Raw genomic sequence first — 26,224 nt, forward strand, 5'->3', positions numbered from 1 at the left:
GCTACAAGCTATTCTTTAAGGAAGTGAGAAAACTCAAGAAGAATCTATTCACAGCCTCTCTGTCACCAGGCAAGGGGACTAAAATAACAAGGAAAAGATTCTAGACACGAGATCTCAAACTTTCACTATAAAGGGTCAGATTGAAAATATGTTAAGCTCTGCAGGCCATATACAATCTCTGTCACGTATTCTTTCGCATTGAATTCTGTTTTACAATCTTTTAACAGTGTATAATTTCTAGTTCAAGTGCCAAAAAAAAAAAAAAAGGGCCAAAACCAACTCTTGTGTTTAGTCTCTCAGTCGTGTTTAACTCTTTGCGACTCCATGAAGTGTAGCCCACCAGGCTCCTCCATGGAATTCTCCAGGCAAGAATACTAGAGTAGGGAGCCTTTCCTTTCTCCAGGAGATCTTCCTGACCTGGGGATCCAATCTGGTCTCCTGCATTGCAGGCAAATTCTTTACTGTCTGAGCCACCAGGGAAGCCCAACTAAACCAAACCAACTACGTGTGTATGCTGTGCTGTTGCTTCAGTCGTGTCCGACTCTTTTGAGACCCTGTGGACTGAAGCCCACCAAGCTCCTCTGTCCATGGGATTCCCCAGGCAAGAATACTGGAGTGGGTTGCCATTTCCTTCTCCAAGGGATTGAACCTGTGTTGCCTATGTCTCGTGCACTGGCAGGTGGGTTCTTTACCACTAGCGCCACCTGGGAAACCACCTATACTCCAGTATATACCAAAAAAAAAAAAAAAAAAGCCAGCCAGGAACTGGATTTGGCCCTTCAACCAAATTTGGCAGGCAAATTTGCCTGCCAATACAGGAGACTTAAGAGATATGGGTTCAATTCCTGGGTCAGGAAGATCCCCTAGAGGAGGGCATGGCACCCACTCCAAGATTCTTGACTGGAGAATCCCATGGACAGAGGAATCTGGCAGGCTACAGTCCACAGGGTCACAAAGAGTCAGACATGACTGAAGCGACTTCGCAGGACCACAGTTTGCTAACAGTTGTTGTATAGCATAAAAGACAAAGAACATACCTACATATAAAAATTTTTAAGGAAAATGAGCACATATTCAGACTGTCACTGTTGCATTGTAAAAACAAAATTCAAGAAAGCATATCTGTTGCTATCGTATACAATGCTGCAATAATAAACTTGTCCCTGCTGCTAAGTCACTTCAGTCGTGTCCAACTCTGTGCGACCCCATAGATGGCAGCCCACCAGGCTCCTCTGTCCCTGGGATTCTCCAGGCAAGAATACTGGAGTGTGTTGCCATTTCCTTCTCCAATAAACTTGTCCCTGGGCTCCCCTAATGGCTGAGTGGGTAAAAAATCTGCCTGCAATACAGGAGACACAGGAGATGGGGGTTCAATGTCAGGAAGATCCTCTGGAGGAGGAAACGGCAACCCACTCCAGCATTCTTGCCTGGAGAATCCCATGGACAGAGGAGCCTAGCAGGCTACCCATCCATGGGGTCAAAAAGAGTGAACTGAAAAATGACTGAACGACTAAGCAGGAACAGGATTCCTTGGTCATTTCCATGTGTGGATATATCTGTCAGAGAAGCTCCTTAAATTGGGTTCCTGGGTCAAACAGTATGTATCCGTGTTTATAATTGGGAAGATAACACCAAATTGCCCTCCATAGGATGGAACTAATTTACATTCCACGCAACAACGCCTGAAAGTGCTTATTTCTCCAGATCTTATCAACACAGTTTACATTTTACATCTTGACAGATATTATCAAATTGTTCTTTAGGAAAACAGCTTAATAACTGATATCCCACCCTTTCTTTCTCCCCAAATTTGCCTTCTTGCTACATAGGATAATAGAGATCTGTTTCATCTTTGCCCATCTTATAGGTGAATTTTCAGTTTTTTTCCTTCAGTTCTTAGTGAAGTTGAGTATAATGTTTATTGGTCAGTTGCATTTCTTCTGCTGTTATCTGTTGCTTTCTTTGAAAATTTTAATTTTCAAATAGTTCTCTTTCTTGATTTGTAGAAACTCGTGTATTATGTATAGCTAGCACTCCACTGCTTTCAAAATGTATGTCAACTTTTTATGAGCTTATAATTTGTCATTTAATTTTGCCTATGTTAGCTTTTGTTTTCTAAAGTATAACATACCTTTTTAATTATAAAAGCAATTCATGCTGTTTTGCCATATTAGAGAAAGTAGAAATTCTTCACTACTCCTAATTTTATGTCCATTCCCAAGATGGAATCTCTTAAACTTTCCTTTGTAACAGAAAGACAGAAATATATAAGCCATATATTACAAAAATCAGATTTGTTTGAATACTATTTTTCATTTAATAAATATTTGTGGAAATCTTCCTATCTAAAAATGTTTCAAGAAAATATGGTTTATACTAACAAAGGCAGAAAATAGACAGGGACATACAGGGATATTTAAAAGTAAATGAAAGCAGCTCTTCAAAAGACACGATCCTGAAAATGAAAAGCAAAATACAGACTGAGAGGAAATATTTCTGATAAACATATCTTATAAAGAACTTTATCAACCAATCCAAGAAAAGCAATTGGATTTTAGACACAGAAAAAAGATTTGGACACTTCACCAAAGAAAATAGCACAAATAAGAAAATAAAAGGATGCTCAACCAGTCATCAGGAAAATTTAAGTTAAAACCCAACTATACAACACCTACAGGTTTCCCCAGTGACTCAGCGGTAACAAATCTGCCTGCAATCCAGGAGACATAGGTTTGATCCCTGGGTGGGGAAGATCCCCTGGAGGAGGGCATGGCAAACCACTCCAGTATTTTTGCCTGGAGAATCCCATGGACAGAGGAGCCTGGAGCGCTACAGTCCATAGGGTCGCAAAGAGTCGGACACAAAAGAAGCAACTGGGCATGCATGCATGCATATAACACTACACATGGAAAAGAACGGCTAAATTTAAAAATATTGATATACCAAGTGTAGGTAAGCATGAAATGACTAGAATCCTTATACGCTGCTCCTAAGAAAGTAAAAATGATTCAGCACTTTGGAAAAGTTTAGCAATTTCTTATAAAGTTAACACCCAAAATGCATATGGTCCAGCAATTCTCTCTTAGGTATTTATGCAAGAAAATTAAACCATCTATCTACAAAAAGATCTATACGGAAATGTTTACAGCAGCCTGATTCATAATACCTAGAAACTAGAAGCAATCCAAATGTCTATCAGCTGGTGAACAGACAATCTGTCTGTTGTATATTCATACAATAGACTACTACAGAACAATAAAATGGGGGAAACACTGTTGGTAGAGGCAACAACAAAATCAGACCAGTGGTTTTCTAAGGGTCAGGAGACAGGAAAGACTGCAAAGTCGCTAAAAGGAACCCTCTGGGATAACGAAAACATTTTATAACTTGTGCTTAGTCATATTATCACCACTACCATGTGATGGTGGTGATAATATGACCATGCGTTTCCCCAAACTCATAAAACTGTACACTTAAAAATGATGAATTTTGGTGTCTATAAATTATACCCCAATAAATGTGAGTCTTAAAAAGCTAATGAACTTTAAAAGTTCATTAAAAGCCATAAAAAACTAAATCAAAACAGTAAGAAATTAGTAATGTAGACTGATTTAAAAGATTCTCACAGATTACAGCAAAAAAGAAAAAAGAAGATAAAGAGAACTAGGTCAGAAAAAAGAAAAGGCAAATGGAAAAGAAAGAAAAGATCTGGATATCCAGTAAGCCTAAAAGAAAATTAGGACAGACAATAGCTTAAATAGCCTAAATGTTTAGAGATACAATCCAATCTTAGGATACTAACAAAATCTTAGTAATGGGAAGTAATACATCAAAGATAACAATGTGTGAGTCTGTGTACTGAAATTCCTTCATGCTAAACAATACTAAGATAATAAGAGCTAATAATTACAGTGCATTACTGAGCACCAAGCACTGAGCCACACATTTTGCATACATTATTCATTAATTATTATCACAACCCAAAGAAATGGAATTATTCATTCTATTTTGCAGGGAAAGAAAGCAAGGGTCAAAGTGATCACACTTGCCTAGTCACACAGAAAATGAATTGGTAAAAGCAGAGTTCAAATGCAGATTTCTATGACACTGAATCTTTGCTCTTATCCGTCATGTACATTGACCCTAGACTAGTTGAAGAAGAGAATTTAATATAAATCAGTTTGCTATAGAAAAGAAAGAGGGAGGGAACATATTTCGACAGAAGTCTGGGAGAGTAATGAAACTTCTTTCTACCTCCACAATAACTGACAGATAGGACACAAGGTCAGCTACTTAAGCAGAGCATCATGCCCAATGGCTAGAGCAATGACTCACCCATTATGATTTCTTGTGACAGTTTTACATTGCTGAATCAAGCATTCACTCAGGAAGACGAAATATTAGTTAATGGTCAATTTTTTTTTCTTTGAACTCTGGAACTATTTAATCAAAAAAAGAAACTAACAGATATATGCCAAGGACTACAAATGCCATTTTAAAAAGTAGAAATCACAGTTCAGTGGCACTCACTTTTAATATAAAATGAATGGAAATGGTAAGATGCAATAAAATTCATTAAGCAGTTACCTTGAGATTACATATTATTTAGCTGATAAAGAGCAAAACACACCAACCTGAGACCTGAAGCCCAATGCATCATAACAATGCAGAACCAGAGATTTCAAAACTGTTGATTCCTTATTTACCCTGAACTGATATGGTTTAAGTTAAAATTTTTCAATTTTGCTGGAAAATTTTTATACTTCCTTTCCTTTTGAAAAAAAAGGGGGGTGCATCTTGGTGGAAATGCCTTCTTATTCTACACAAAAAGAAATTTTTGGAGAAAAATATGAAAGCATTCCATTATTTATTTCTTATTTAATGAATAATTCAGTTCAGTTCAGTTCAGTCACTCAGTCGTGTCCGACTCTTTGCGACCCCATGAATTGCAGCACGCCAGGCCTCCCTGTCCATCACCAACTCCCAGAGTTCACTCAGACTCAGGTCCATCGAGTCCGTGATGCCATCCAGCCATCTCATCCTCTGTTGTCCCCTTCTCTTCCTGCCCCCAATCCCTCCCAGCATCACAGTCTTTTCCAATGAGTCAGCTCTTCGCATGAGGTGGCCAAAGTACTGGAGTTTCAGCTTCAGCATCATTCCTTCCAAAGAAATTCCAGGGCTGATCTCCTTCAGAATGGACTGGTTGGATCTCCTTGCAGTCCAAGGGACTCTCAAGAGTCTTCTCTAACACCACAGTTCAAAAGCATCAATTCTTCAGCGCTCAGCTTTCTTTACAGTCCAACTCTCACATCCATACATGACCACTGGAAAAACCATAGCCTTGACTAGACGCACCTTTGCTGGAAAAGCAATATCTCTGCTTTTCAATATGCTATCTAGGTTGGCCATAACTTTTCTTCCAAGGAGTAAGCGTCTTTTAATTTCATGGCTGCAGTCACCATCTGCAGTGATTTTGGAGCCCAGAAAAATATCAGCCACTGTTTCCACTGTTTCCCTATCTATTTCCCATGAAGTGATTTAGTTCCTACTATATGCCAGGCACTATTCCAGGTATTAGAATACAAGTAAACAAATATAAAAAACAGGTCATTTCTGCTAATGTAAGTGCTATAAAGAAAACAAACCAGAACAGTACATAGAGTGGGTGGTGGTAGAGAGGTGGGGAGATGAGCTACTTTTAACAGGATTATTAGGAAAGGTCTTTTTGAAGAGCTGCTAACATCTGAGACACAACTCAGAGGTCACTGGTTTTTAGTCAATGAGATAAAATATACAAATTGTGTAACTTGATGATAGAGAGGGTTAACAGAAACCCAGGAAATTAAGCAAAAAAAAATAAAAATTCCTTAAGCTTATATAACATTACAGTGAAAATATCTGAAAATATCAATATATTCAGGTACACAGTATATATATCAAAGAATATTAACTGTGCTTTCCCACACATCTTTCACCTCACAGTAAAGCTTTCTGGTGATGCACACAATCCCACACTGACCTCTACACAGATCATGTCAACAACCTCCTTTCTAATTAGTAAACCACAAGAAAGTCCTGTCATTCCCAGGACTATCCTGACATACCAAGAATAACTTTCATGAATTAATTAACCTACTAACTCTTGGCTCAGTAGTAAAGAATCCTCCTGCAACGCACGTGATGCAGGTTCAGTCCCTGGGTCAGGAAGATCCCTTGGAGGAGCGTATAGCAACCCATTCCAGTATTCTTGCCTGGAGAACCCCCAAGGACAGAGGAGCCTGGCAGGCATAGTCCATGGGGTCACAAAGACCCGGACACGACTAAGTGACTGAGCACACACACGTGCACTAACTCTACAAATGAAGTTATCTTGTAATTTTTTCTTTCCTATTGATGATACCCAAGATTAGCTGCAAATAAATAAAACCTTGTTATGCAAGACTGAGTGTGAATATATAATGAGGCTCCTTTTTCTAACAACTCTTATCAAAGCATAGATTTGCAATGAATTTTAAAGTAAATACTGATCACTCCACACCCACAGGAATGATAAAGACAAATACAAATGCTGGTAACCAATGGTTAGTCCAATGGTTAAGGACTCACTGCCCAGGGCCCTGGGTTTAATCACCAGTCAGGGGTTTCCCTGGTGGGTCAGAAGGTAAAGCATCTGCCTACAATGGGGGAGACCTGGGTTCGATCCCTGGGCCGGGAAGATCCCCTGGAGAAGGAAATGGCAATCCATTGCAGTACTCTTGCCTGGGAAATCCCATGGACGGAGAAGCTTAGCAGGCTATAGTCCACGGGGTCGCAAAGAGTCTGACATGACTGAGCAACTTCACTTTCAGGGAACTAAGATCCCACAAGCTGCATAGCATGGGGGTGGGGGGGATGGTTGGTGAGAATGTAGAAAGACTGGAACCTTCTATATTGCTTGTGGGAATTTAAAATGGTATAGCCACTTTGGAAAACAGTTTTCAAGTTATTAATATGTTAAATATAGATTTACATTATGACCTAGCAATTCCCAATTTACGTTAAAAGAAATGAAAACATATGCCCATTAAAAGACTTGTTACACAAATGTTCAATAGCAGCATTATTCACAATAGCCAAAAACTAGAAACAACCCAAACGTCCACCAAATGGTGAATGGACAAACAAAATATGCTCTCTCTCTCTCTCTCTCTCTCTCTATATATATATATATATATATATACACACACATATACACACACACATATGTATACATACACACACATATATATAAAGAATACTAGTCAACCATAAGAAGGAACAAAAGTCCTGATGTATGCTACAACATGGGCGAACCTCAAAAATATTCTGCTAAGGAAAAGAGGCCAGATGCAAAAGATCACATGAAAGATCACATATGGTTCCATTTATCTGAGACATCCAGAAAAAGCACACCTATAAAGCAGACGGGTGGCTGCCTAAGGCTGGATGTGGAAATGGACAGTGACCACAAATGGGAAAGAGGTTTGTTTTTAGAGTGATGATAATTAGACTGTGGTGACGGTTTTACAATCCCATTGTTAGAAACTACTGAACTGCAGGCTTAAAATGAGTGGATTTTATGGTATATAAATTAAACCTCAATAAAGTGAATTTTTTAAAATAAATACTAAAACAAAAGAACCAAAGAAATTCAAATTAATTTTAAGATGCTGTTTGCTGAAATAATATTATAAAGAATGAAACAACTTCTCTATTGTTGAGATAAACTGATTATATCCATCTGCCATAGTCCTCTCATCTGCCATCAGATGAACAAGTTAATGAATGCTTGCTGCCTGCCTGCACAGCACATCACTGTTGTACTGAGTTATAGTGATGACTCAATCTTCCCACCAACTATCTCTATTATAACTACTTTGAAACTTTGTTCATATAACACTTTATGACAAAACAAGTTTTCACTTTGCTTTTATCATTTATATAAAGGATGTCTCTGCTCCTTTCTCATGAGGCCATGGCAACGGAAAGTGAAAGTAGCATTTGAGCCCAGATGATTTTAAACACAAAGGTAAACAAATGTAGGCATTAGGGTTGTACTAAATGATCATCAACAGGAAAATGAACAAATTTTTTAAATTAATGAAGAGAATTAATGAGCCTCTGAAAATATATCCATAAACCCCAGTTTGAGAAATCTGTAATTATGCAAATTATTATTATCTGAGAAATTACTGAAGTATGCAGGGCTGTCTCACTTCACACTGAATGTTCATACAATTGAGTGGTTCCAGTAAGCGTCCATTCACAGAATGCTTTGGGAAGAAAGTCTCTATAATGCATGACCAAAAACAACTGTGTTTTCAGTTATGAGTCTTTGGTGGACTTTCTAAGTGGAAATTTATTTTAACATCTATTAAAATAGCAATTTTAAAACAATAATCACCTGATGAAAAAATAGAATTTATCCACTTGAAAAGGTTGAACATCTGACACAAATGATGAACTCTTGAAAACCATTATGGTACAGTAACAAAACTGCAAAAAGTTTTCTCAAAAGTGAATGTAAATGCATAATCACTTTAATCAATACTATTAATTGAATTATGTTACATCTGACTAAAAAACACTTTATTGACTATTATCCCAGAACTTAAAGCAAGACACCAGGCTTACAAGTTTCCAAATGAATCATTAACCTTGTTAATCATTAGCAGACAAGAAGATCATAGTAGAGGGACATAATTTATTTTCCACAATTAAAAAAAAAAACCTCATTCTGTATGTCCCATTGAGTTTCTTTTTTATTTTTCATATCAAATAAAGGCAACCCTTGTTTTGCATGGTTCTGATATGCATGAATTTCAGTTGCCATGGTTTAGATAAATAATACCAGATCCCAACAACACAGCTCAAATTTCAGTTACTACAGTATACTAACCATGAGTAACCTCATAAAGTACAAACTTTGCTACTAGCATGTCAGTCCAAAAATCACTATACAAGTAGAACTGTGCATCCTCATCAACTGCCAATCATAGCACTTATTTCAAAGTCTGTCACTGATTGGCCACTGCACATATGTTACTTAATTTATGCACAGACAACAAAACACACAGTTGTATTGCCTCCTTGTCTCCCAAGGATAAACCCATGTGACATTTCACAAAATGGATAATCAAAAGAGAGTTATGTGACAATGTCAACATTTTAAAATGTACACGAAAGGCATTTCATTTCTTGCTATCTGATCTTGCTGCTGCTGCTGCTACTGCTAAGTCGCCTCAGTCATGTCCGACTCTGTGAGGTCCCAGAGACGGCAGCCCACCAGGCTCCCCCGTCCCTGGGATTCTCCAGGCAAGAACACTGGAGTGGGTTGCCATTTCCTTCTCCAATGCATGAAAGTGAAAAGTAAAAGTGAAGTCGCTCAGTCGTATCCGACTCCTAGCGACCCCATGGACTGCAGCCTACCAGGCTCCTCCGTCCATGGGATTTTCCAGGTAAGAGTACTGGAGTAGGGTGCCATTGCCTTCTCCAATCTGATCTTGAGAAACACTCGATTTACACATATGACCAATGAGGTATAGAGGTAATCATTTTATCATTTATTTGGAATAGTAAAAAAGTTGCCGCAACCATCAAGTCCATCAAGGGGAGAATAGCTAATCAGTGTAGTGGTGTTCAAAGTATGTCCCCAGATCAAGGTGGCATGTGGAAACTTGTTAGAGATATAAATTCTTAGCCTCCCCAAACCTAAAGAATTTGAAACTCTAAAGTAAGGCATAGCACTTAATATTTTAACAAGCCCTTCATATGGTTCTGATACTAATTAAAGCTTTAAAACTACTTCAACTATGGTAAATTATACATAATATGCTATGTAGCATTTAGAAAGAACATAGCAATATACATGCAGTGATATAAAAAATCTCCAAGCAATATTGTGAGTAGGGAAAAAAATTATGGAATAACAACCACCTTATACTATTTATGAAAATAAATATAAAAGGTACTTGTTTTTTGATATATACATTTGATATTTGTTGATAACCGCATGAAAAAAACCTCAGAGAATTTAACACAATGAAAAACAGTAATAAAACCTGGGGAAAAGATTAAAATGAAGATGATAAAGAACTTTAGTTTTATCTGAAATGTTTCAATTTCTGAATGAAAACATAACTTTATGTAGTACTTCATTAATAAAAATGTTTTCAAAAGAAGAGAATAGAGAGTAGTCATCTTTAAGTGGGCTGAAGATAAGAAATTCTTAAAAAAAAAAGAAATTCTTATTTTGCGCTATCTAAATGATTCAATTCATGGGGTCGCAAAGAGTCGGACACAACTGAGCGGCTGAACTGAACTGAACTGAAATGATTCAAAAATTCTCAATATTTTATGAAAAGTTTTACTTCATCTACATTTTTTTTGCATAGAGAATACAACAGAAGGGTTTGTGATCTTAAGGATTCTATCAATAATTTTTAAATCTATATAAATACATAATTATTAAGAATCTGTGAGGAAACAAAGAAAGTAAAAAGTGACTAGCAGATTGGATCAGAGAAAATGTGATACTGATTTTCACTAAATGACAAAAGACGACTTTAGAAACTAGAGATCCATAAACCTAATATTGATATGGGAATGACTTCAAAATACCAAAGGATGCCTCATAAAGAAGCTGAACAACAAAAGTGTTTTTTTTAATTTGATTTTTATATTGGCAGATCAAGAAAACATTTAACGTCACTCTTTTCAAGGTGTCCCAGGAGAGTGAGAATGAGGCTAAGAATATTACAGCATCAGTCCTTTGGTGAAATTCATCAGAGGTGCCCCAAATCCAGAACACCTTGCCTCAGTCTCACCCCTAAACTGAGAATTTCTGCCTCCCCTCCTGAATGGCTCTGGGGCTCCTCTGGGTGTGAATACATCTTTGACACCCACTTATTCATCATAATGCTGCCTCTTGGATATCAGCCAAATTCTGACATCTTTTATTACAGGTGAGGAGATGGTCTGAAAACAGCATACTGTGCTTTTATATTTTGAAAACAGATTCCCTCAAGTTTTCTTGGCAGATAAAATAGAAATAATGCAGATGAGTGACAAAAGAAGAGCTCAGCTGAGTAATTGGTACGCATAGATTCTCATATGAGTGAACAACTTCATCTAAAAAGTTGTTTAGCAAGGGTTTCTAATGGCACACCAAAGTCTGCTTCTTGCAATATTTATCAAGTTATTAATTAAGAACTTATTGCACATTTATCAAATTTTCAATTAGCAAAACTCAAAGATCTGACCATTACAGAAGAATTCCAAGTGTTTTATGTAATCATCATCCCCTCCAGGAGGATCTTCCAAATGTGAGCAGCATTTATTGATTTGCTTCCAAAGAATGGCATATGGAAAAGTGAGGGGAAAGTAACGCTACAGTGGAGAAATCTTAAAAACATGACAGCATGTACCTCTGAAATGTGTTAAGAAGGGCACTTCACCTCTGTGATATTCAGCCCCAAAACCCATAGCCTCAGTCTAACCAAGAGAAAAACATCATTTAAAAGATAATAACAAATCAAATGATATTCTACAAAATACCTGTCCTGTACACCTCAAAACTGTCGAGGTCATGAAAAACAAGGAAAGACTGAGATACTATTATAAACCAGAGGATACTAGACAGACCTGGAGACTATACGTAATGTAGTATCTTAGAAGGGATATTGGTTTTTAAAAACTGAAATCCAAATAAAGTTTAGAGTTGAGCTAATGGTAATGCAGCAACCTTGGCTTAATTGTCACGGGTGTAATGTGATGTGGTAATGTAAGATGTTAATAACAAGAGGAACTGGGTTAGGGGTGTACTTGAACTCTAGACTACCTTACAGCTTTTCTGTAAATTAAAAAATATTCTGCAATTAAAAGTTTACTAAAATTTTGAACTGGAAATATCAAATGACCTCTTCATTTGAGCTCACATACCTATATTTTTCACCTCTTTCAACTGAAAAGGTCAAGAAGTAATGATACCCCAATGTCAGTGAACATGTGCAGCAACCAGATTTAGTCTTTGAATACCACTCCCATAACAAAACAGCTCTCTGTGGAAAAATCCTTACTCTGGGACTTGGAAAGGCATGTGCTAGGAAAATAAGCAAGCTTTTAAAGACTAATAAGGTCACGTAAAAACATAGCAATCAGGGACTCCCACTGGCCAAATCTTGGACAACTTAAACATAAAAAAAAAATGACTCCAACTGACTGAAACACAGGAAAATTTTAAAATCATAAGTACCGGTAATTGCAAAAGAATAAAAACACAATCATCATCACCAATAGCAACAACTCATTTAACAACACTAATGTATAAGCTAAAAATGAGTAATAAAAGGGTAATAACTAAGCATTTATCCTGAGTCTTCAGCAGGAATTGTGTTTCAGGGGAATCAATTAATATCAGTTACTGAAGAAAAAGTACTTCTTTTAGAAGAGTGCCAACAAGTAAAAGTAGATGAAATAGCAGAATTAGAAAACCACTATCTTGCAGTACTCAATGAAACAAAGTAAATGATTCAGGTATGAATAATCAATGGATGCTAAACTTATTAACTGAAAGGATGAACAGAATCTGGATATTGACGTGGTACCAAGGTATTTTCCCACAAAGTTCTTGCCTATCTCAAGTATGTAATATTAACTTTACAATGGAGGAATCAGATATTCCAACTTACCCCAGGGATCAGTCTTAATTTCTAGTCACTAATAGGGACAACAACCAGATAATACATGCCACCTGATATTAAGACAATATGGCTATAAGCAAGCCTTTGGATCTTCTATAGGAAATACGGGAGATAAAGAAAAAACTTAGATGATATCAAAAGGAAGCAATTAGAAACTCAGGAAGGAAAAATCTTATAGAGGACAACTAGACCTGTCTTTTAACAAAGTTATGGGAAAGAAAATGGTTAAGGAAGGGTCACTGTAGATTAAAAGATAAGTAAGAGAGGTACAAAATAGATCTCTTGTGTATTACTTGATTGGATCCATGTCTGACAAACCAGTATTAAAACACATTTTGAGAGCAAATGAGGAAATTTAAATATGGAATGTCAATTAGAAATACTGAGGAATTCTAAAGAATTCTGTTAAAAGTAATAATGGAACTACATTTACATAGAAAGCATCTGTCATTTTAAAGGGAACACACTGAAGTATTTAAAACTGAAAGGTCTGTGTTTTTTTTTTAATATTATAGTTGATTTTTAATATTAGTTTTAGGTATATAACAGAGCAATTCAATATTTTATGGATTACACTCCATTTAAAATTACTACAAACTAACGGCTATATTTCCTTATGTTATACAATATACCTTTGTTGTCTATTTATCTTATTCACAGTAGTCTGAATCCCTTTAATCTCATACCCCTATGTCACCCCTCTTCCCACTCCTCACTGGTAACCACTGGTTGAGTCTCCCCATCCATGGGTCTGTCTCTGTTTTGTCATATAAAGACAGTGTCTTCACTTTTAAATAATTCAAAAATTACAAAAATGAGCTGAAATAAATAAATAAATAAGTATTTATAACTGCTAAATCTAGGTAGAATAGATGGCTATTATACTAATCCATGTATCTCTCCATTTGAAATTATTTACAGTAAAAAGTGAATTATAGATGAATAGGTAAATAAGATATAAAATATACACTGAGTCAATAAAAGGCTTCCCCAGTGGTTCAGCAGTAGAGAATCTGCCTGCCAATGCCAGGAACTGCAGGAAACAAAGATTTGATCCCTGGGCTGGGAAGATCTCCTGGAAGAGGAAATGGCAACCTGCTCCAGTATTCTCGCCTGGAGAATCTCATGGAGGATTCTTGCCTGGAGAATCCCATGGACAGAGGAGCCTGGCAGGCTACAGTCCATAGGATCACACAGAGTTGGACATGACTGAAGCAACTTACCATATATGCATAAGTCAAAAAAAATCATAAAAAGCAGGGAGAGTTCACATTATTTAGCAATCAGGAGCAAGTAATGGCAAAGTTTAATAGCTGTCATGATTTAAAGGCGTAATATTCACATAACATTTGCAATTTTCAGTTCAGTTCAGTTCAGTCGCTCAGTCGTGTCTGACTCTTTGCAACCCCGTGAATCGCAGCACGCCAGGCCTCCCTGTCCATCACCAACTCCCAGAGTTCACTCAGACTCACGTCCATCGACTCTGTGATGCCATCCAGCCATCTCATTCTCGGTCATCCCCTTCTTCTACTGCCCCCAATCCCTCCCAACATCAAAGTCTTTTCCAATGAGTCAACTCTTCGCATGAGGTGGCCAAAGTACTGGAGTTTCAGCTTTAGCATCATTCCTTCCAAAGAAATCCCAGGGCTGATCTCCTTCAGAATGGACTGGTTGGATCTCCTTGCAGTCCAAGGGACTCTCAAGAGTATTTCCCAACACCACAGTTCAAAAACATCAATTCTTCGGCGTCCAGCCTTCTTCACAGTCCAACTCTCACACCCATACATGACCAATGGAAAAACCATAGCCTTTCCTAGACGGACCTTAGTCGGCAAAGTAATGTCTCTGCTTTTGAATACACTATCTAGGTTGGTCATAACTTTTCTTCCAAGGAGTAAGCGTCTTTTAATTTCATGACTGCAATCACCATCTGCATTGATTTTGGAGCCCCCAAAAATAAAGTCTGACTCTGTTTCCACTGTTTCCCCATCTATTTCCCATGGAGTGATGGGACTGGGTGCCATGATCTTCGTTTTCTGAATGTGAGCTTTAAGTCAACTTTTTCACTCTCCTCTTTCACTTTCATCAAGAGGCTTTTTGGTTCCTCTTCACTTTCTGCCATAAGGGTGGTGTCATCTGCATATCTGAGGTTATTGAGATTTCTCCTGGCAATCTTGATTCCAGCTTGCGTTTCTTCCAGTCCAGCGTTTCTCATGATGTACCCTGCATAGAAGTTAAATAAGCAGGGTGACAATATACAGCCTAGACGTACTCCTTTTCCTATTTGTAACCAGTCTGTTGTTACATGTCCAGTTCTAACTGTTGCTTCCTGACCTTCATATAGGTTTCTCAAGAGGCAGGTTAGGTGGTCTGGGATTCCCATCTCTTTGAGAATTTTCCACAGTTTATTGTGATCCACACAGTCAAAGGCTTTGGCATAGTCAATAAAGCAGAAATAGATGTTTTTCTGGAACTCTCTTGCTTTTTCCATGATCCAGCAGATGTCGGCAATTTGATCTCTGGTTCCTCTGCCTTTTCTAAAACCAGCTTAAATTTTAGAGTTTTATATTAATTGTATATGTTGTCAAGAATTCTATTTCTTCCCATCTAAACCTTTGATAGCTCAAAATTACATACAGGATACAACAATTTAATTGCAGAAGAGAAAATAGGCTTATTCTTGGCTTCTTTCTGCATTTTCAATTATAACAGTATAGCAAATGACACATTTTAATAAATAATGGAGCACTGGCTTGAAATTCATGAGACATGTATTCTCTTCAGAGCTGATTATTAACAAAATACTGAATAGGGACTTCCCTGGTGGTCCAGTGGCTAAGACTCCACGCTCTCAATGCAGGCGACCTGGGTTCGATCCCTGGGGAACCCAGGGAACTGATCCCACATGCTGCAACTAAGACCTGGTACATACAAATTTAAAAAAAAAAAAGCACTGGATAGTCCCGAACAAGTCACCTAATAGCTGGAAAGACAGAAGGAAAGCATAATCCCTTTATGTACTGAGAGACTATGTGGGAAAAAGGGATATAAACAACATATTTTATGTACATTTTCAAAAGGTCATCATACTAACTCAAGATGAATATCACTATTTTAAATCATCAGAGCTATTTTAAATACAGCCATCACTGGAGATACTGGAGGGCTTTGTTTTTGTTTTTGTTGTCTTTTCCTTTCCAATTGATTATTTATTTGACATGATCTATTTATCAAATTTTCAAATCTTTACTCCAGAGAGGCTGCAGAAAAATCCCGGCATCTCATTTAGATGCTTTAACCATCACTTTCATTATAAGGTTCACAGAAGCAAACGCTCAACAGTCCAGAGACAGGAACTTTCTCCATACAGTTAATGGAACCCAGAGTTTACAAGTGGACATTAAGCAAAAAGACATTAACCCTACAAGTTCCAGTTGAAGACAAAACTAGATTTATACCCCATTGACGTAAGAGTGAAACTGGGTCTGAATAACTTCAGCTAATCCACATATCTTGAATATTTTTAAATCTCATCATTGAAAGCTCATTTATAATATACATCATGCAAGTTAACAAGTTTCACTAATAAAATCCATTTCTGATATCCAATAAGCTAAAAGATCAAAGATGGTCAAAAACAGAAACAAGAGAGTGGCTTACAGTAGCAACACGTAAAGCCCTTTACGATACAGTGCCAGCTGACCATACCTGCACAGTGCAGCATCCCCTAGCACTTGCCTATTGGCTTAACATATGCTATACACATATATATAATATTACACAGTAGCTGCTGAAGTATTTTAAACTAGACAAAGTAACAATTTCCAAATAAAGGTATTTTAAAAAAAACACAACAAAAGACAGAAAATGTTTTAGAACAGATTCATGTAACTAAAGGGAACTTACAACAATAAAAGGTACACTTTCCTTTCATCTGAATAAGGAAGGTAGAATACAGTCATGTAAACGTACAGTATTCTGATAAAAATCATCATAAATGGAATTCAAATGACCAGAGACTCTGTCTTCAAAAATGAAGATATTAAGTTGCATAATACATACCATTCACAGGGCTGAAGGGATCTAAATGCCTTAAAAGAAGCATCCATTCCAGCAAAATCCCAAAATTTAACATCATAGTCATATCCTCCAGTCACCAAACGGGCACCTGAGGGATCCAGACCCAAAGCAGAAACCTGTTATTTAAAAAAAAAAAAAATTAAATGGTGAGAAACTATTTATAGTCTATTATAACCCCCATTTCCTTTCTGTAACCCTTCTGCTGCTGCTAAGTCGCTTCAGTCATGTCTGACTCTGTGCAACCCCATAGATGGCAGCCCACCAGGCTCCCCTGTCCATGGGATTCTCTAGGCAAGAATACTGGAGTGGGTTGCCATTTCCTTCTCCTCTCTAACCCTACTTCCTAACTTACAGGTGCTGAAAATATGGATCATTAACTGCTGTTACTTATGAAAAGTAAAAATGGACAGCACCTTCTAAATCATTTGACTTAGTTATTATGAGTATTATTTCCTTGAAATACAACAAAATATTTTTTTAGTTTATTTTAATTGGAGGATAATTATAATATTGTGATGGGTTTTGCCATACATCAACATGAATCAGCCATAGGCATACATCTGTCCCCTTCCTCCTGAAACCCCTCCCACTTCCCTCCCCACCCCATCCCTCCAGGTTGTCACAGAGCACCAGCTTTGGGTTCCCTGGGACATACAAACTCCCACTGGCTATCTATTTTAATTTAATCTAATCACCAGCTTCATCCCAGCTTCTCTACCATGTACTCTGAATAGCTATCACTGCAATTTCATATGCTACATCAAGTTGCCTTAGAATATAAGTAGGTATCTTAAAAACAATTCACTTTTTCAGTAAAAGATTTTGAGAAAGCCTTTTAAGATTGTTTGACTGTTTTTAAATGAAGAACACATGAACCTAAAATTACCAAAATGAGTCATGTGAATAGGAACCATAAATCAATTTAACAAAACAGAGCAAAGTGGAAATTATTATCTTGTGAATATGGCTAAATGACGCTAAGTATAGTCACCTTAAATAATTATTTTTAAACATGAGTTTATAAGTAACTAGCCACATTATAATATCACTTATACTGGTTCCATAAACTATTTGCTTTCCCTGTTAACTTTCTGAGGTCCAACTCACATACAAATATCCAATGTGTAGCTTACTGTTTTTGAGCTGTATTTAACATTCTCATCAAAGTAGTTAGTCCCCAGATCTACTGCCTCTCAGAAGGAAAGAACTGCATTTTGACTGCATAATAAACGTGATGCGAAGAGTTGACTCATTGGAAAAGACTCTGATGATGGGAGGAATAGGGGGCAGGAGGAGAAGGGGACGACAGAGGATGAGATGGCTGGATGGCATCACCGACTCAATGGACGTGAGTTTGAACTCCGGGAGTTAGTGATGGACAGGGAGGCCTGGCATGCTACAATTCATGGGGTCGCAAAGAGTCGGACACGACTGAGCAACTGAACTGAACTGATCATATATGAGACAGAAAAAGGATCACAGTTTGAAATAAAGGGCAGCCCATACAGAAAGTTACTATAAATGAATTCTCTAAATAGACATAAAAAGTTAAGTTACAGAAGAAATCATAAGAAATCTGGAATTTGCTTAAAACAACCCCACAAGGTAGGCAGATGGCATGGGGGAAAGGAGGTTTATTAGAATTGTAAAGTATACAGGAAACAAGATAGGCCTTATGTCAACAATTGGTAAGGCTCAGAGACAAATATATGGGAATTCCTTTCAGTATTCTCTATAATTCTGTGAATGTGTAAACATTTTTACAAAAACTAGTTTAAAAAAAAACAACAGACATATCTGAAACAGACATATAAAAAAAGACCTATTTCCAAATTGAAATACATGTGCAAAGGCAGGACTGCAAAAAAAAATTTAGTTAACCTAATAGTACAACTAGAAGCTCTGATTTTTAATGTGTAAAATAACAAAGTATTGTTTAAACTGTATAATTTATTTTTTTAATTTTAATTACACACATTTTTAAAGACAAAATTCGCATTGAAAAATATGAATATTTAAATAAAATGTATTATTTATCTGTTATTAACAGAACTATCTGTTGCAAAAATCTCTAAATGACAGGAAAGCTTCCTTTTTAAGTACTGCTCCTACTGCTGCTAAGTCGCTTCAGTCGTGTCTGACCCTGTGCGACCCCACAGACGGCAGCCCACCAGGCTCCCCCATCCCTGGGATTCTCAAGGCAAGAACACTGGAGTGGGTTGCCATTTCCTTCTCCAGTGCATGGAAGTGAAGTCGCTCAGTCGTGTCCAACTCTTAGCGACCCCATGGACTGCAGCCTACCAGGCTCCTCCATCCACGGGATTTTCCACTAGTCTATAATTTTATTTACTGAAAAACATGAAAAGTAGTAAAATTCTTTCACGATTTCAGAATAAAAATATAAAAATGTGACTTAATAAAAAGTAGGTATAGTGTAAAGAACTAGATGGAAATGGCAGCAATGAAAGGCAGCAATTCTCAGATATTTTGGTTTCAAGACCTTTTACACTCAAAATCTTTTGAGAACCCCTAAAAATATCTGTTTATGCAAGTTACGTGTGTCAATATTTACCATAGCAAAAGCAAAATTAAGACATTTATAATATTTATTGTTTACTTCATTTAAAATAATAATAAACCCACTGTACTTTATAACCATTTTATGGAAACAGTATTTTCAAAAGTAAAAATTTCAGTGGGGAGAATATCATTATTTTAGCATGCATGGCTATTAATTCTATCATTTGCATTATTTCTGGACCTATTTCTACTGATTGATATTTTTCTGCCTCATTATGGGATTTTACTTCTTTACATGTCAGACATCTATTAGAAAAAAAGGTTGCTTCATTATTAAGTGAAACCAAGATAAATTTATTCTTTTATTCATTCACAAGCAAGTTTCATTCACCCAACTATCATTTTTAATAAAATACTATTAAATTTTTTTTTTACAATAAGATAGGTGGCACTAGTGATAAAGAACCCATCTGCCAATGCAGGAAACTTAAGAAACGTGGATTCCATCCCTGGGTCAAGAAGATTCCCTGGAGAAGGAAATGGCAACCCACTCCAGTATTCTTGCTGGGAAATCTCAAGGACAGAGGAGCCTGGCGGGCTCCAGCCCATGAGGTTGCACAGTCCATGAGGTCGCAAAGAGTTGGACATGACTGAAGTGACTTGGCAAAATGATTTCATCTTATACATCAAAATTTTTACACTGCTTTAATTTTTAAATTAAAAATGTAAAATGCTTTTGAACTGTGGTGTTGGAGAAGACTCTTGAGAGTCCCTTGGACTGCAAGGAGATCCAACCAGTCCATCCTAAAGGAGATCAGTCCTGGGTGTTCATTGGAAGGACTGATATTGAAGCTGAAACTCCAATACTTTGGCCACCTGATGCAAAGAGCTGACTCACTTGAAAAGACCCCGATCCTGGGAAAGATTGAGGGCAGGAGGAGAAGGGGATGACAGAGGATGAGATGGTTGGATGGCATCACCGATTTAATGGACATGGGTTTGGGTGGACTCTGGGAGTTGGTGATGGACAGGGAAGTCTCGCGTGCTGCGGTTCATGGGGTCGTGTCCGACTGAGTGACTGAACTGAACTGAACTTTTAAATAACATAAATAAATGTGACAATTATAAAATATAATCCACAAATCTAAGGAATGTAATCTTTACAGTCACACTAAGCTTATGTTCATTTCTTATCTCAACATCCACCTAAAAAATGAAGTCAGGCCTCTTACTGATACAGACATGAAGCTAAGGGTAATGAGAAATTTTCCCACACTATAATTAAAAAAAAGTATTTGAGTTTCATTTCTTTCTTTCATTTACAGTGTTCCTATATTGAAAAAAGAGATTTTAAAGCCAACAATAACAATGACAATTTCCTTAACAAGAGCAATTTCCTTAATGAATAAGTGTTCCTATTTTAAATGAAATGTAATGGCTATTTTGACTGAACAGAAAGGTAATCTGTTTTCCTTAATGTCCATCATTAAGGAAATGTCTATCACAATTTCTTTGTGATATCAGTTGATTGTATAATGGCCTTAATATAAGTATATCATATTAGTTCACTTTTCCATGAGAGCCCTGTTATTGAGAGAAAATAATTAAATTTTTAAAACTTACTGTCTTAGTGCCATGCTTTAGCGTTATTTCATGTGAGTCAGGGATCTTTCGGACAGGATTCTGAAAAAAGAAAATTCCATGACATTAAAAAGTAATATACTATATTTGAGAGGAACTACATACATTCACAGGGAATTTAATTTTTGAAAATTGCATCACTGGCTTTTTAACACAAAACTTTAAAAAATGAAATGAAAAGTGTGAGTGTATCATTTCTGAACTTCTAGATAGATTACAATTGGTCACTCTGAGCTGATAATAAATTTATCTTATATCTCTAAAAAGCTAAACCTAAGAAATTCTTTAGGTTGTATGAAACTTTAAGATCCTCTCCATACAGAAAATTCTTATAATCCTCTTTTCATTGGTACTTGGGCATACCTTAAAGTATTTATGCACTTAACTTATAAGAGACAACACATCTGTCTTAGAATTTGTACAGGATATACACCTTTTAACCCATAAAAGATTAAAAAACAAAAACCTAATATTCAAATGGTACAAATACAGAATTCAGTGACTGATCAATTCAAAAAGCCTTTATTAAAGTGAGATTATACCAGATGCTAAGTAGCATTAGACACAGCCTCTACTCATCTCCCCTCCCAAGAGGGAAACACCAATAACTCGGCATGCTATGTTAAAAAGGGTATGGACAGAACAACGGAGGGACAGAGACAATGGATGCATAAACCAGATATAAGAGGTCACAGTGATCATTTACATAAGAAGTTTCATTGTTTAATCAAGTCTCCATTATCCAAGTGTAGGGTAACTATATTAAAATTATACAGTCATTACAATTTCATGCTAGGATTATCTTGCAATCTACTTAATTAAACATGTGCAATCTACAGACTTTGGTTTCTGACTTCCCTCCTTCTTCAGGATCATTGATGAACCAATCAATCACCAGTTCATTCTAGTTTATCTTAAATCTTTCCCCTACTAGGGCTCTTTCTTCTCAGCACATGAACAATTAAAGTACTTCCCATATTAAAACACGTACACACTAATTTCCCCCTATGTTTACTGCTGTATCATTATCTTTTATCTTTTCTTTCCTTACACTACATTTACACTCAGTGCCTCTTTCTTTCACCTTCTGCCTCTACCATTTAAGCATTTGTCATTTAATTCCTAATGCCTAGCAGAGTTTTTAGCACTTAAGGGACTCTTAGTAAATATTTCTTGAATGAATAAATACTATTAATGCCCCAGGACACTTCACAGACCTTAACCTGCATGTCTGACTTTTCATCAACATGATAACTTCGTAACTATTTCCTCCACCTTGAAAAATGTTCCTTCTTGGGAGGAATCAGCCTTGACAAAAAGCCAGAAAATCTAGGGTTTAAAAATCAAGCTCTGAAACTCATTAACCCTGTCATAACCTCAGAAGAGTAATAACTCTCAGTTTCCTTATTTGCGAAGAGGATAACAACATCTGCCCCTTACGTTATTGTGAAGTAAGTGTTGTAAAGGTCATAATACAGAGTCTGGCACAAAGTAGGTGCTCAATAAGTGACAGCCACCATTTATTTTAACCCACAGCTCCTGTCTCTCTGGTCATATTAGTCTATTTCTAGGCTTCTCCTCCTTTTTATTTGGCTAATTTCTACTCACCCTTTAAGACTCAATTCAGATGTGACCTACTCCTGGAAGCACTTCTCAACATTTCAAACTGAGTTAAATAACCCTTCTGTGCTGTGCTATGCTTAGTCACTCAGCCGTGTCCAACTCTTTGCTACCTCATGGACTGTAGCCCGCCAGGCTCCTCTGTCCATGGGGATTCTCCAGGCAAGAATACTGTACTCCCATAACAACCTCACCTTGTCTCCTGTGCGCATGCTCAATTGCTTCAGTCGTGTCCGACTCTTTGTGACCCCATGGACTGTAGCCCACCAGGCTCCTCTGTCTATGGGATTCTCCAGGCAAGAATACAGGAGTGGGTTGCCACACCCTCCTCCCGGGGATCTTCCCAATTCAGGGATCAAAACCATGTCTGCATGCATCTCCTACATTGCAGGTGGACTCTGTACCCACTGAGCCACCTGGGAAGCCCCATAGAACCTATCATAATACACTGTAGATTTTTACCTCTCTCTCTACACACCATTCCCTAACCAAACTGCAAAACAGATGCTTCTCAAAGACTGAGTACACACACATACATACACACACACACACACACACACACACACATATTGTCTCTAGGTTCCTAATCTATAAAACACCTGGTATATGGCAAGCACACACACATTAGAGCGAATTAATGGCTGTTACAATGTCTACCTTGTAAATCACATTAGATAATCTTTAATTTACATGTCTATAAAGAAGAACAGGTAGGTGCTACGCATCAGGTGAGTCTGCTGAGTGACAGTCAAAGATAACTGGCAATTTTCCAAAAGTAAAAACCTTTGAAGACCAAATGATCCTGTCCCAGACTAAAAAAGTACATATAAAGTTGCAAGTATAGAGAAATAAAGGTGGTTTTGTTTTAGACTTGCTTGCCTCTGAAAGTGGCTATAATTCATTAACACCACAGATCAGTAAAGAAGATCAGGAACCCAGAGGTGCTGCACAAAAACACTGACCTCACAGTAACCCAAGGAGCTACAGGAGAGCTTGCAGTTTATTTCAAGAAACAGATATTACAGAATGGTCCACCATCTCTTAGAAAGCCCCCCACACACCAATCTCAGATAGACCAATATTCCAACACAAATTTCAAAATAATTTAAAACTTGAACAAATGAATTCTGGACTACCTCTATATTAATTATGTAAACCACTGCTTCCTCTGCAGTTGACAATATCTGTAAGTAATAAAAACTCACGTAAAGGTGCTAAGTACTCTTACAAGAAACAGGAGAACAGTTCAAATGTTTTACTTAGAGAAGAATCTATTACTATCATTTCATAACCAATGACTATTTTATCACTCAGGAAAGAGAAACACTGTCACCAAAAGGAAGGATGAAAATTATTTCACTGAGTTCAATGCAGAATGTGCCTATATATAGACAATTTTTGACATTTAAAGAAAAAACTTACAAGAACACAGAACAACTTAGTATTTACATTAGGAGTAAATTAAATATTTAAATAGATATTGTTTACATCTAAAATTAAAGTTTTACTGGAAATCATGTGGGGCATAACTCATAAAAAGCCCATATAATTGGCACAACTAAATCATCTAAAATAGTAGCAATCCATCTTTTGGTAGCATATCACTTGATGGTGACTGTTCTTTGTCCAGAACTTTTATTAACGACTTTTTTGAAATATGGCTTAGTGTGAAATTTGCTATAACAATAAAACATTTTCAAGATTTCCCTGGCAGAGGACATTATAAACTACAATACCTCAATGAAGCCATTTATTGCCAAAATTCATAACAATAGCTACACTCTTAATGGAAGATGGGAAAAGATACCAGTTTTTGTTTTGGTTTGATTTTAAATGCCAACCAAAGGATCATTTCCCAGGCTCTTTTGTTTACCTCAGTAAGAACAATGATAGCAAACATATCTGGAATAACATGAGCAATTCCATCTGATGTACATACATCCTTACAGTGTTTTCAAAAGAACTGAAAACCATTAATAACCTTTCTGGAATAAATTTGTCATAAATTTTAAAAGTTAGATATATATAGTACTTTGAGCCAAAATAAAAGTCTCAGTTCACTTCAGTCGTGCAGTCATGTCCAACTCTTTGCGACCCCATGAACTGCAGCACGCCAGGCCTCCCTGTCTATCACCAAATCCCAGAGTTCACCCAAACTCATGTCCATCAAGTCAGTGATGCCATCCAGCCATCTCATCCTCTGTCGTCCCCTTCTCCTCCTGCCTCCAATCCCTCCCAGCATCAGAGTTTTTTCCGATGGGTCAACTCTTTACATCAGGTGGCCAAAGTATTGGAGTTTCAGCTTTAGCATCAGTCCTTCCAAAGAAAACCCTGGACTGATCTCCTTTAGGATGGACTGGTTGGATCTCCTTGCAGTCCAAGGGACTCTCAAGAGTCTTCTCCAACACCACAGTTCAAAAGGATCAATTTTTCGGTGCTCAGCTTTCTTCACAGTCCAACTTTCACATCCACACAAGACCACAGGAAAAACCATAGCCTTGACTAGACGGACCTTTGTTGGCAAAGTAATGTCTCTGTTTTTGAATATGCTATCTAGGTTGGTCATAACTTTCCTTCCAAGGAGTAAAAGTCTAATCAGTAATAAACGTCTACCACAAAGCAGCTAGTGGTTGTGGCAGAAAATGGAGATTTCCATAAAGGAGCTTGAAAATGAGTGCTACTTTCTCCCAGGAACCACTCTGGAAATAGTTACCAGTGCAGTACCATTGTTGTTTAGTCACTCAGTCGTGTCTGACTCTTTGTGACATCATGAAATGCAGCATGCCAGGCTCTCCTGTCCTTCACCAACTCCCGGAGCTTGCTCAAATTCATGTCCATTGGGTCAGTGATTTCATTCAATCATCTCATCATCTGTTGTCCCCTCCTTCTCCTGCCTTCAATTTTTCCCAGCATCAGGGTCTTTCCCAGTTCTTATTATCAGGTGGCCAAAGTATTGCAGCTTCAGTACCCATCGTTCCAGAGAATATTCAGGACTGACTTCCTTTAGGATTGACTGGTTGGCTCGCCTTGAAGTGCAAGGGACTTCCAAGAGTCTTCTCCAACACCCCAATTTGAAAGCATCAATTCTTCAGTGCTCAGCTTTCTTTATGGTCCAACTCTCACATCCATACATGACTACATCCTTACATGAAAAACTATAATTTTCATTGTAGAGACCTTTGTTGGCAAAGTGATGTCTCTGCTTTTTAATACATTGTCTAGGTTGGTCATAGCTTTTCTTCCAAAGAACAAGCATCTTTTAATTTCACAGCTGCAGCCACTGTCCAGAATGATTTTGGAGTCCAGGAACATAAAGTCTGTCACTATTTCCATTGTTGCCCCATCTATTTGCCATGAAGTGATGGGACCAGATGCCATATTAGTTTTCTGAATTGTGAGTTTTAAGCCAGTTTTTTCACTCTCTTCTTTCTCTTTGATCAAGAGGCTCTTTTAGTTCTTCCTTGCTTTCTCCCATAATGGTGGTGTCATCTGCATATCTGAGGTTATTGTTATTTCTCCCTGTAATCTTGACTGCAGCTTGTGCTTCATCCAGTCCAACATTTCACTTGATGTACTCTGCATATAAGTTAAATAAGCAGGGTGACAATATACAGCCTTGACATACTACTTTCCCAATTTGCAAC

General features: G+C 37.3%; 1 protein-coding gene across 5 annotated transcripts in view; it reads right to left on the minus strand.

Moving 5' to 3' along the window:
• WDR70 (WD repeat domain 70) overlaps nt 1-26,224 on the minus strand; it is a 280,993-nt gene that overhangs the window by 207,384 nt on the left and 47,385 nt on the right. For all 5 annotated transcript variants that reach the window (XM_069555882.1, XM_069555881.1, XM_069555880.1 and 2 more), the window contains 2 exons: nt 20,943-21,002; nt 16,782-16,915 (listed from right to left, as the gene is read on the minus strand). In XM_069555882.1, coding sequence (XP_069411983.1) covers nt 16,782-16,915; nt 20,943-21,002 — 194 coding nt within the window. The remainder of the gene's footprint in view (nt 1-16,781; nt 16,916-20,942; nt 21,003-26,224) is intronic.

This window comes from Ovis canadensis, chromosome 16, assembly GCF_042477335.2.
Source record: "Ovis canadensis isolate MfBH-ARS-UI-01 breed Bighorn chromosome 16, ARS-UI_OviCan_v2, whole genome shotgun sequence".
In the NCBI taxonomy this organism is placed as follows: domain Eukaryota; kingdom Metazoa; phylum Chordata; class Mammalia; order Artiodactyla; family Bovidae; genus Ovis; species Ovis canadensis.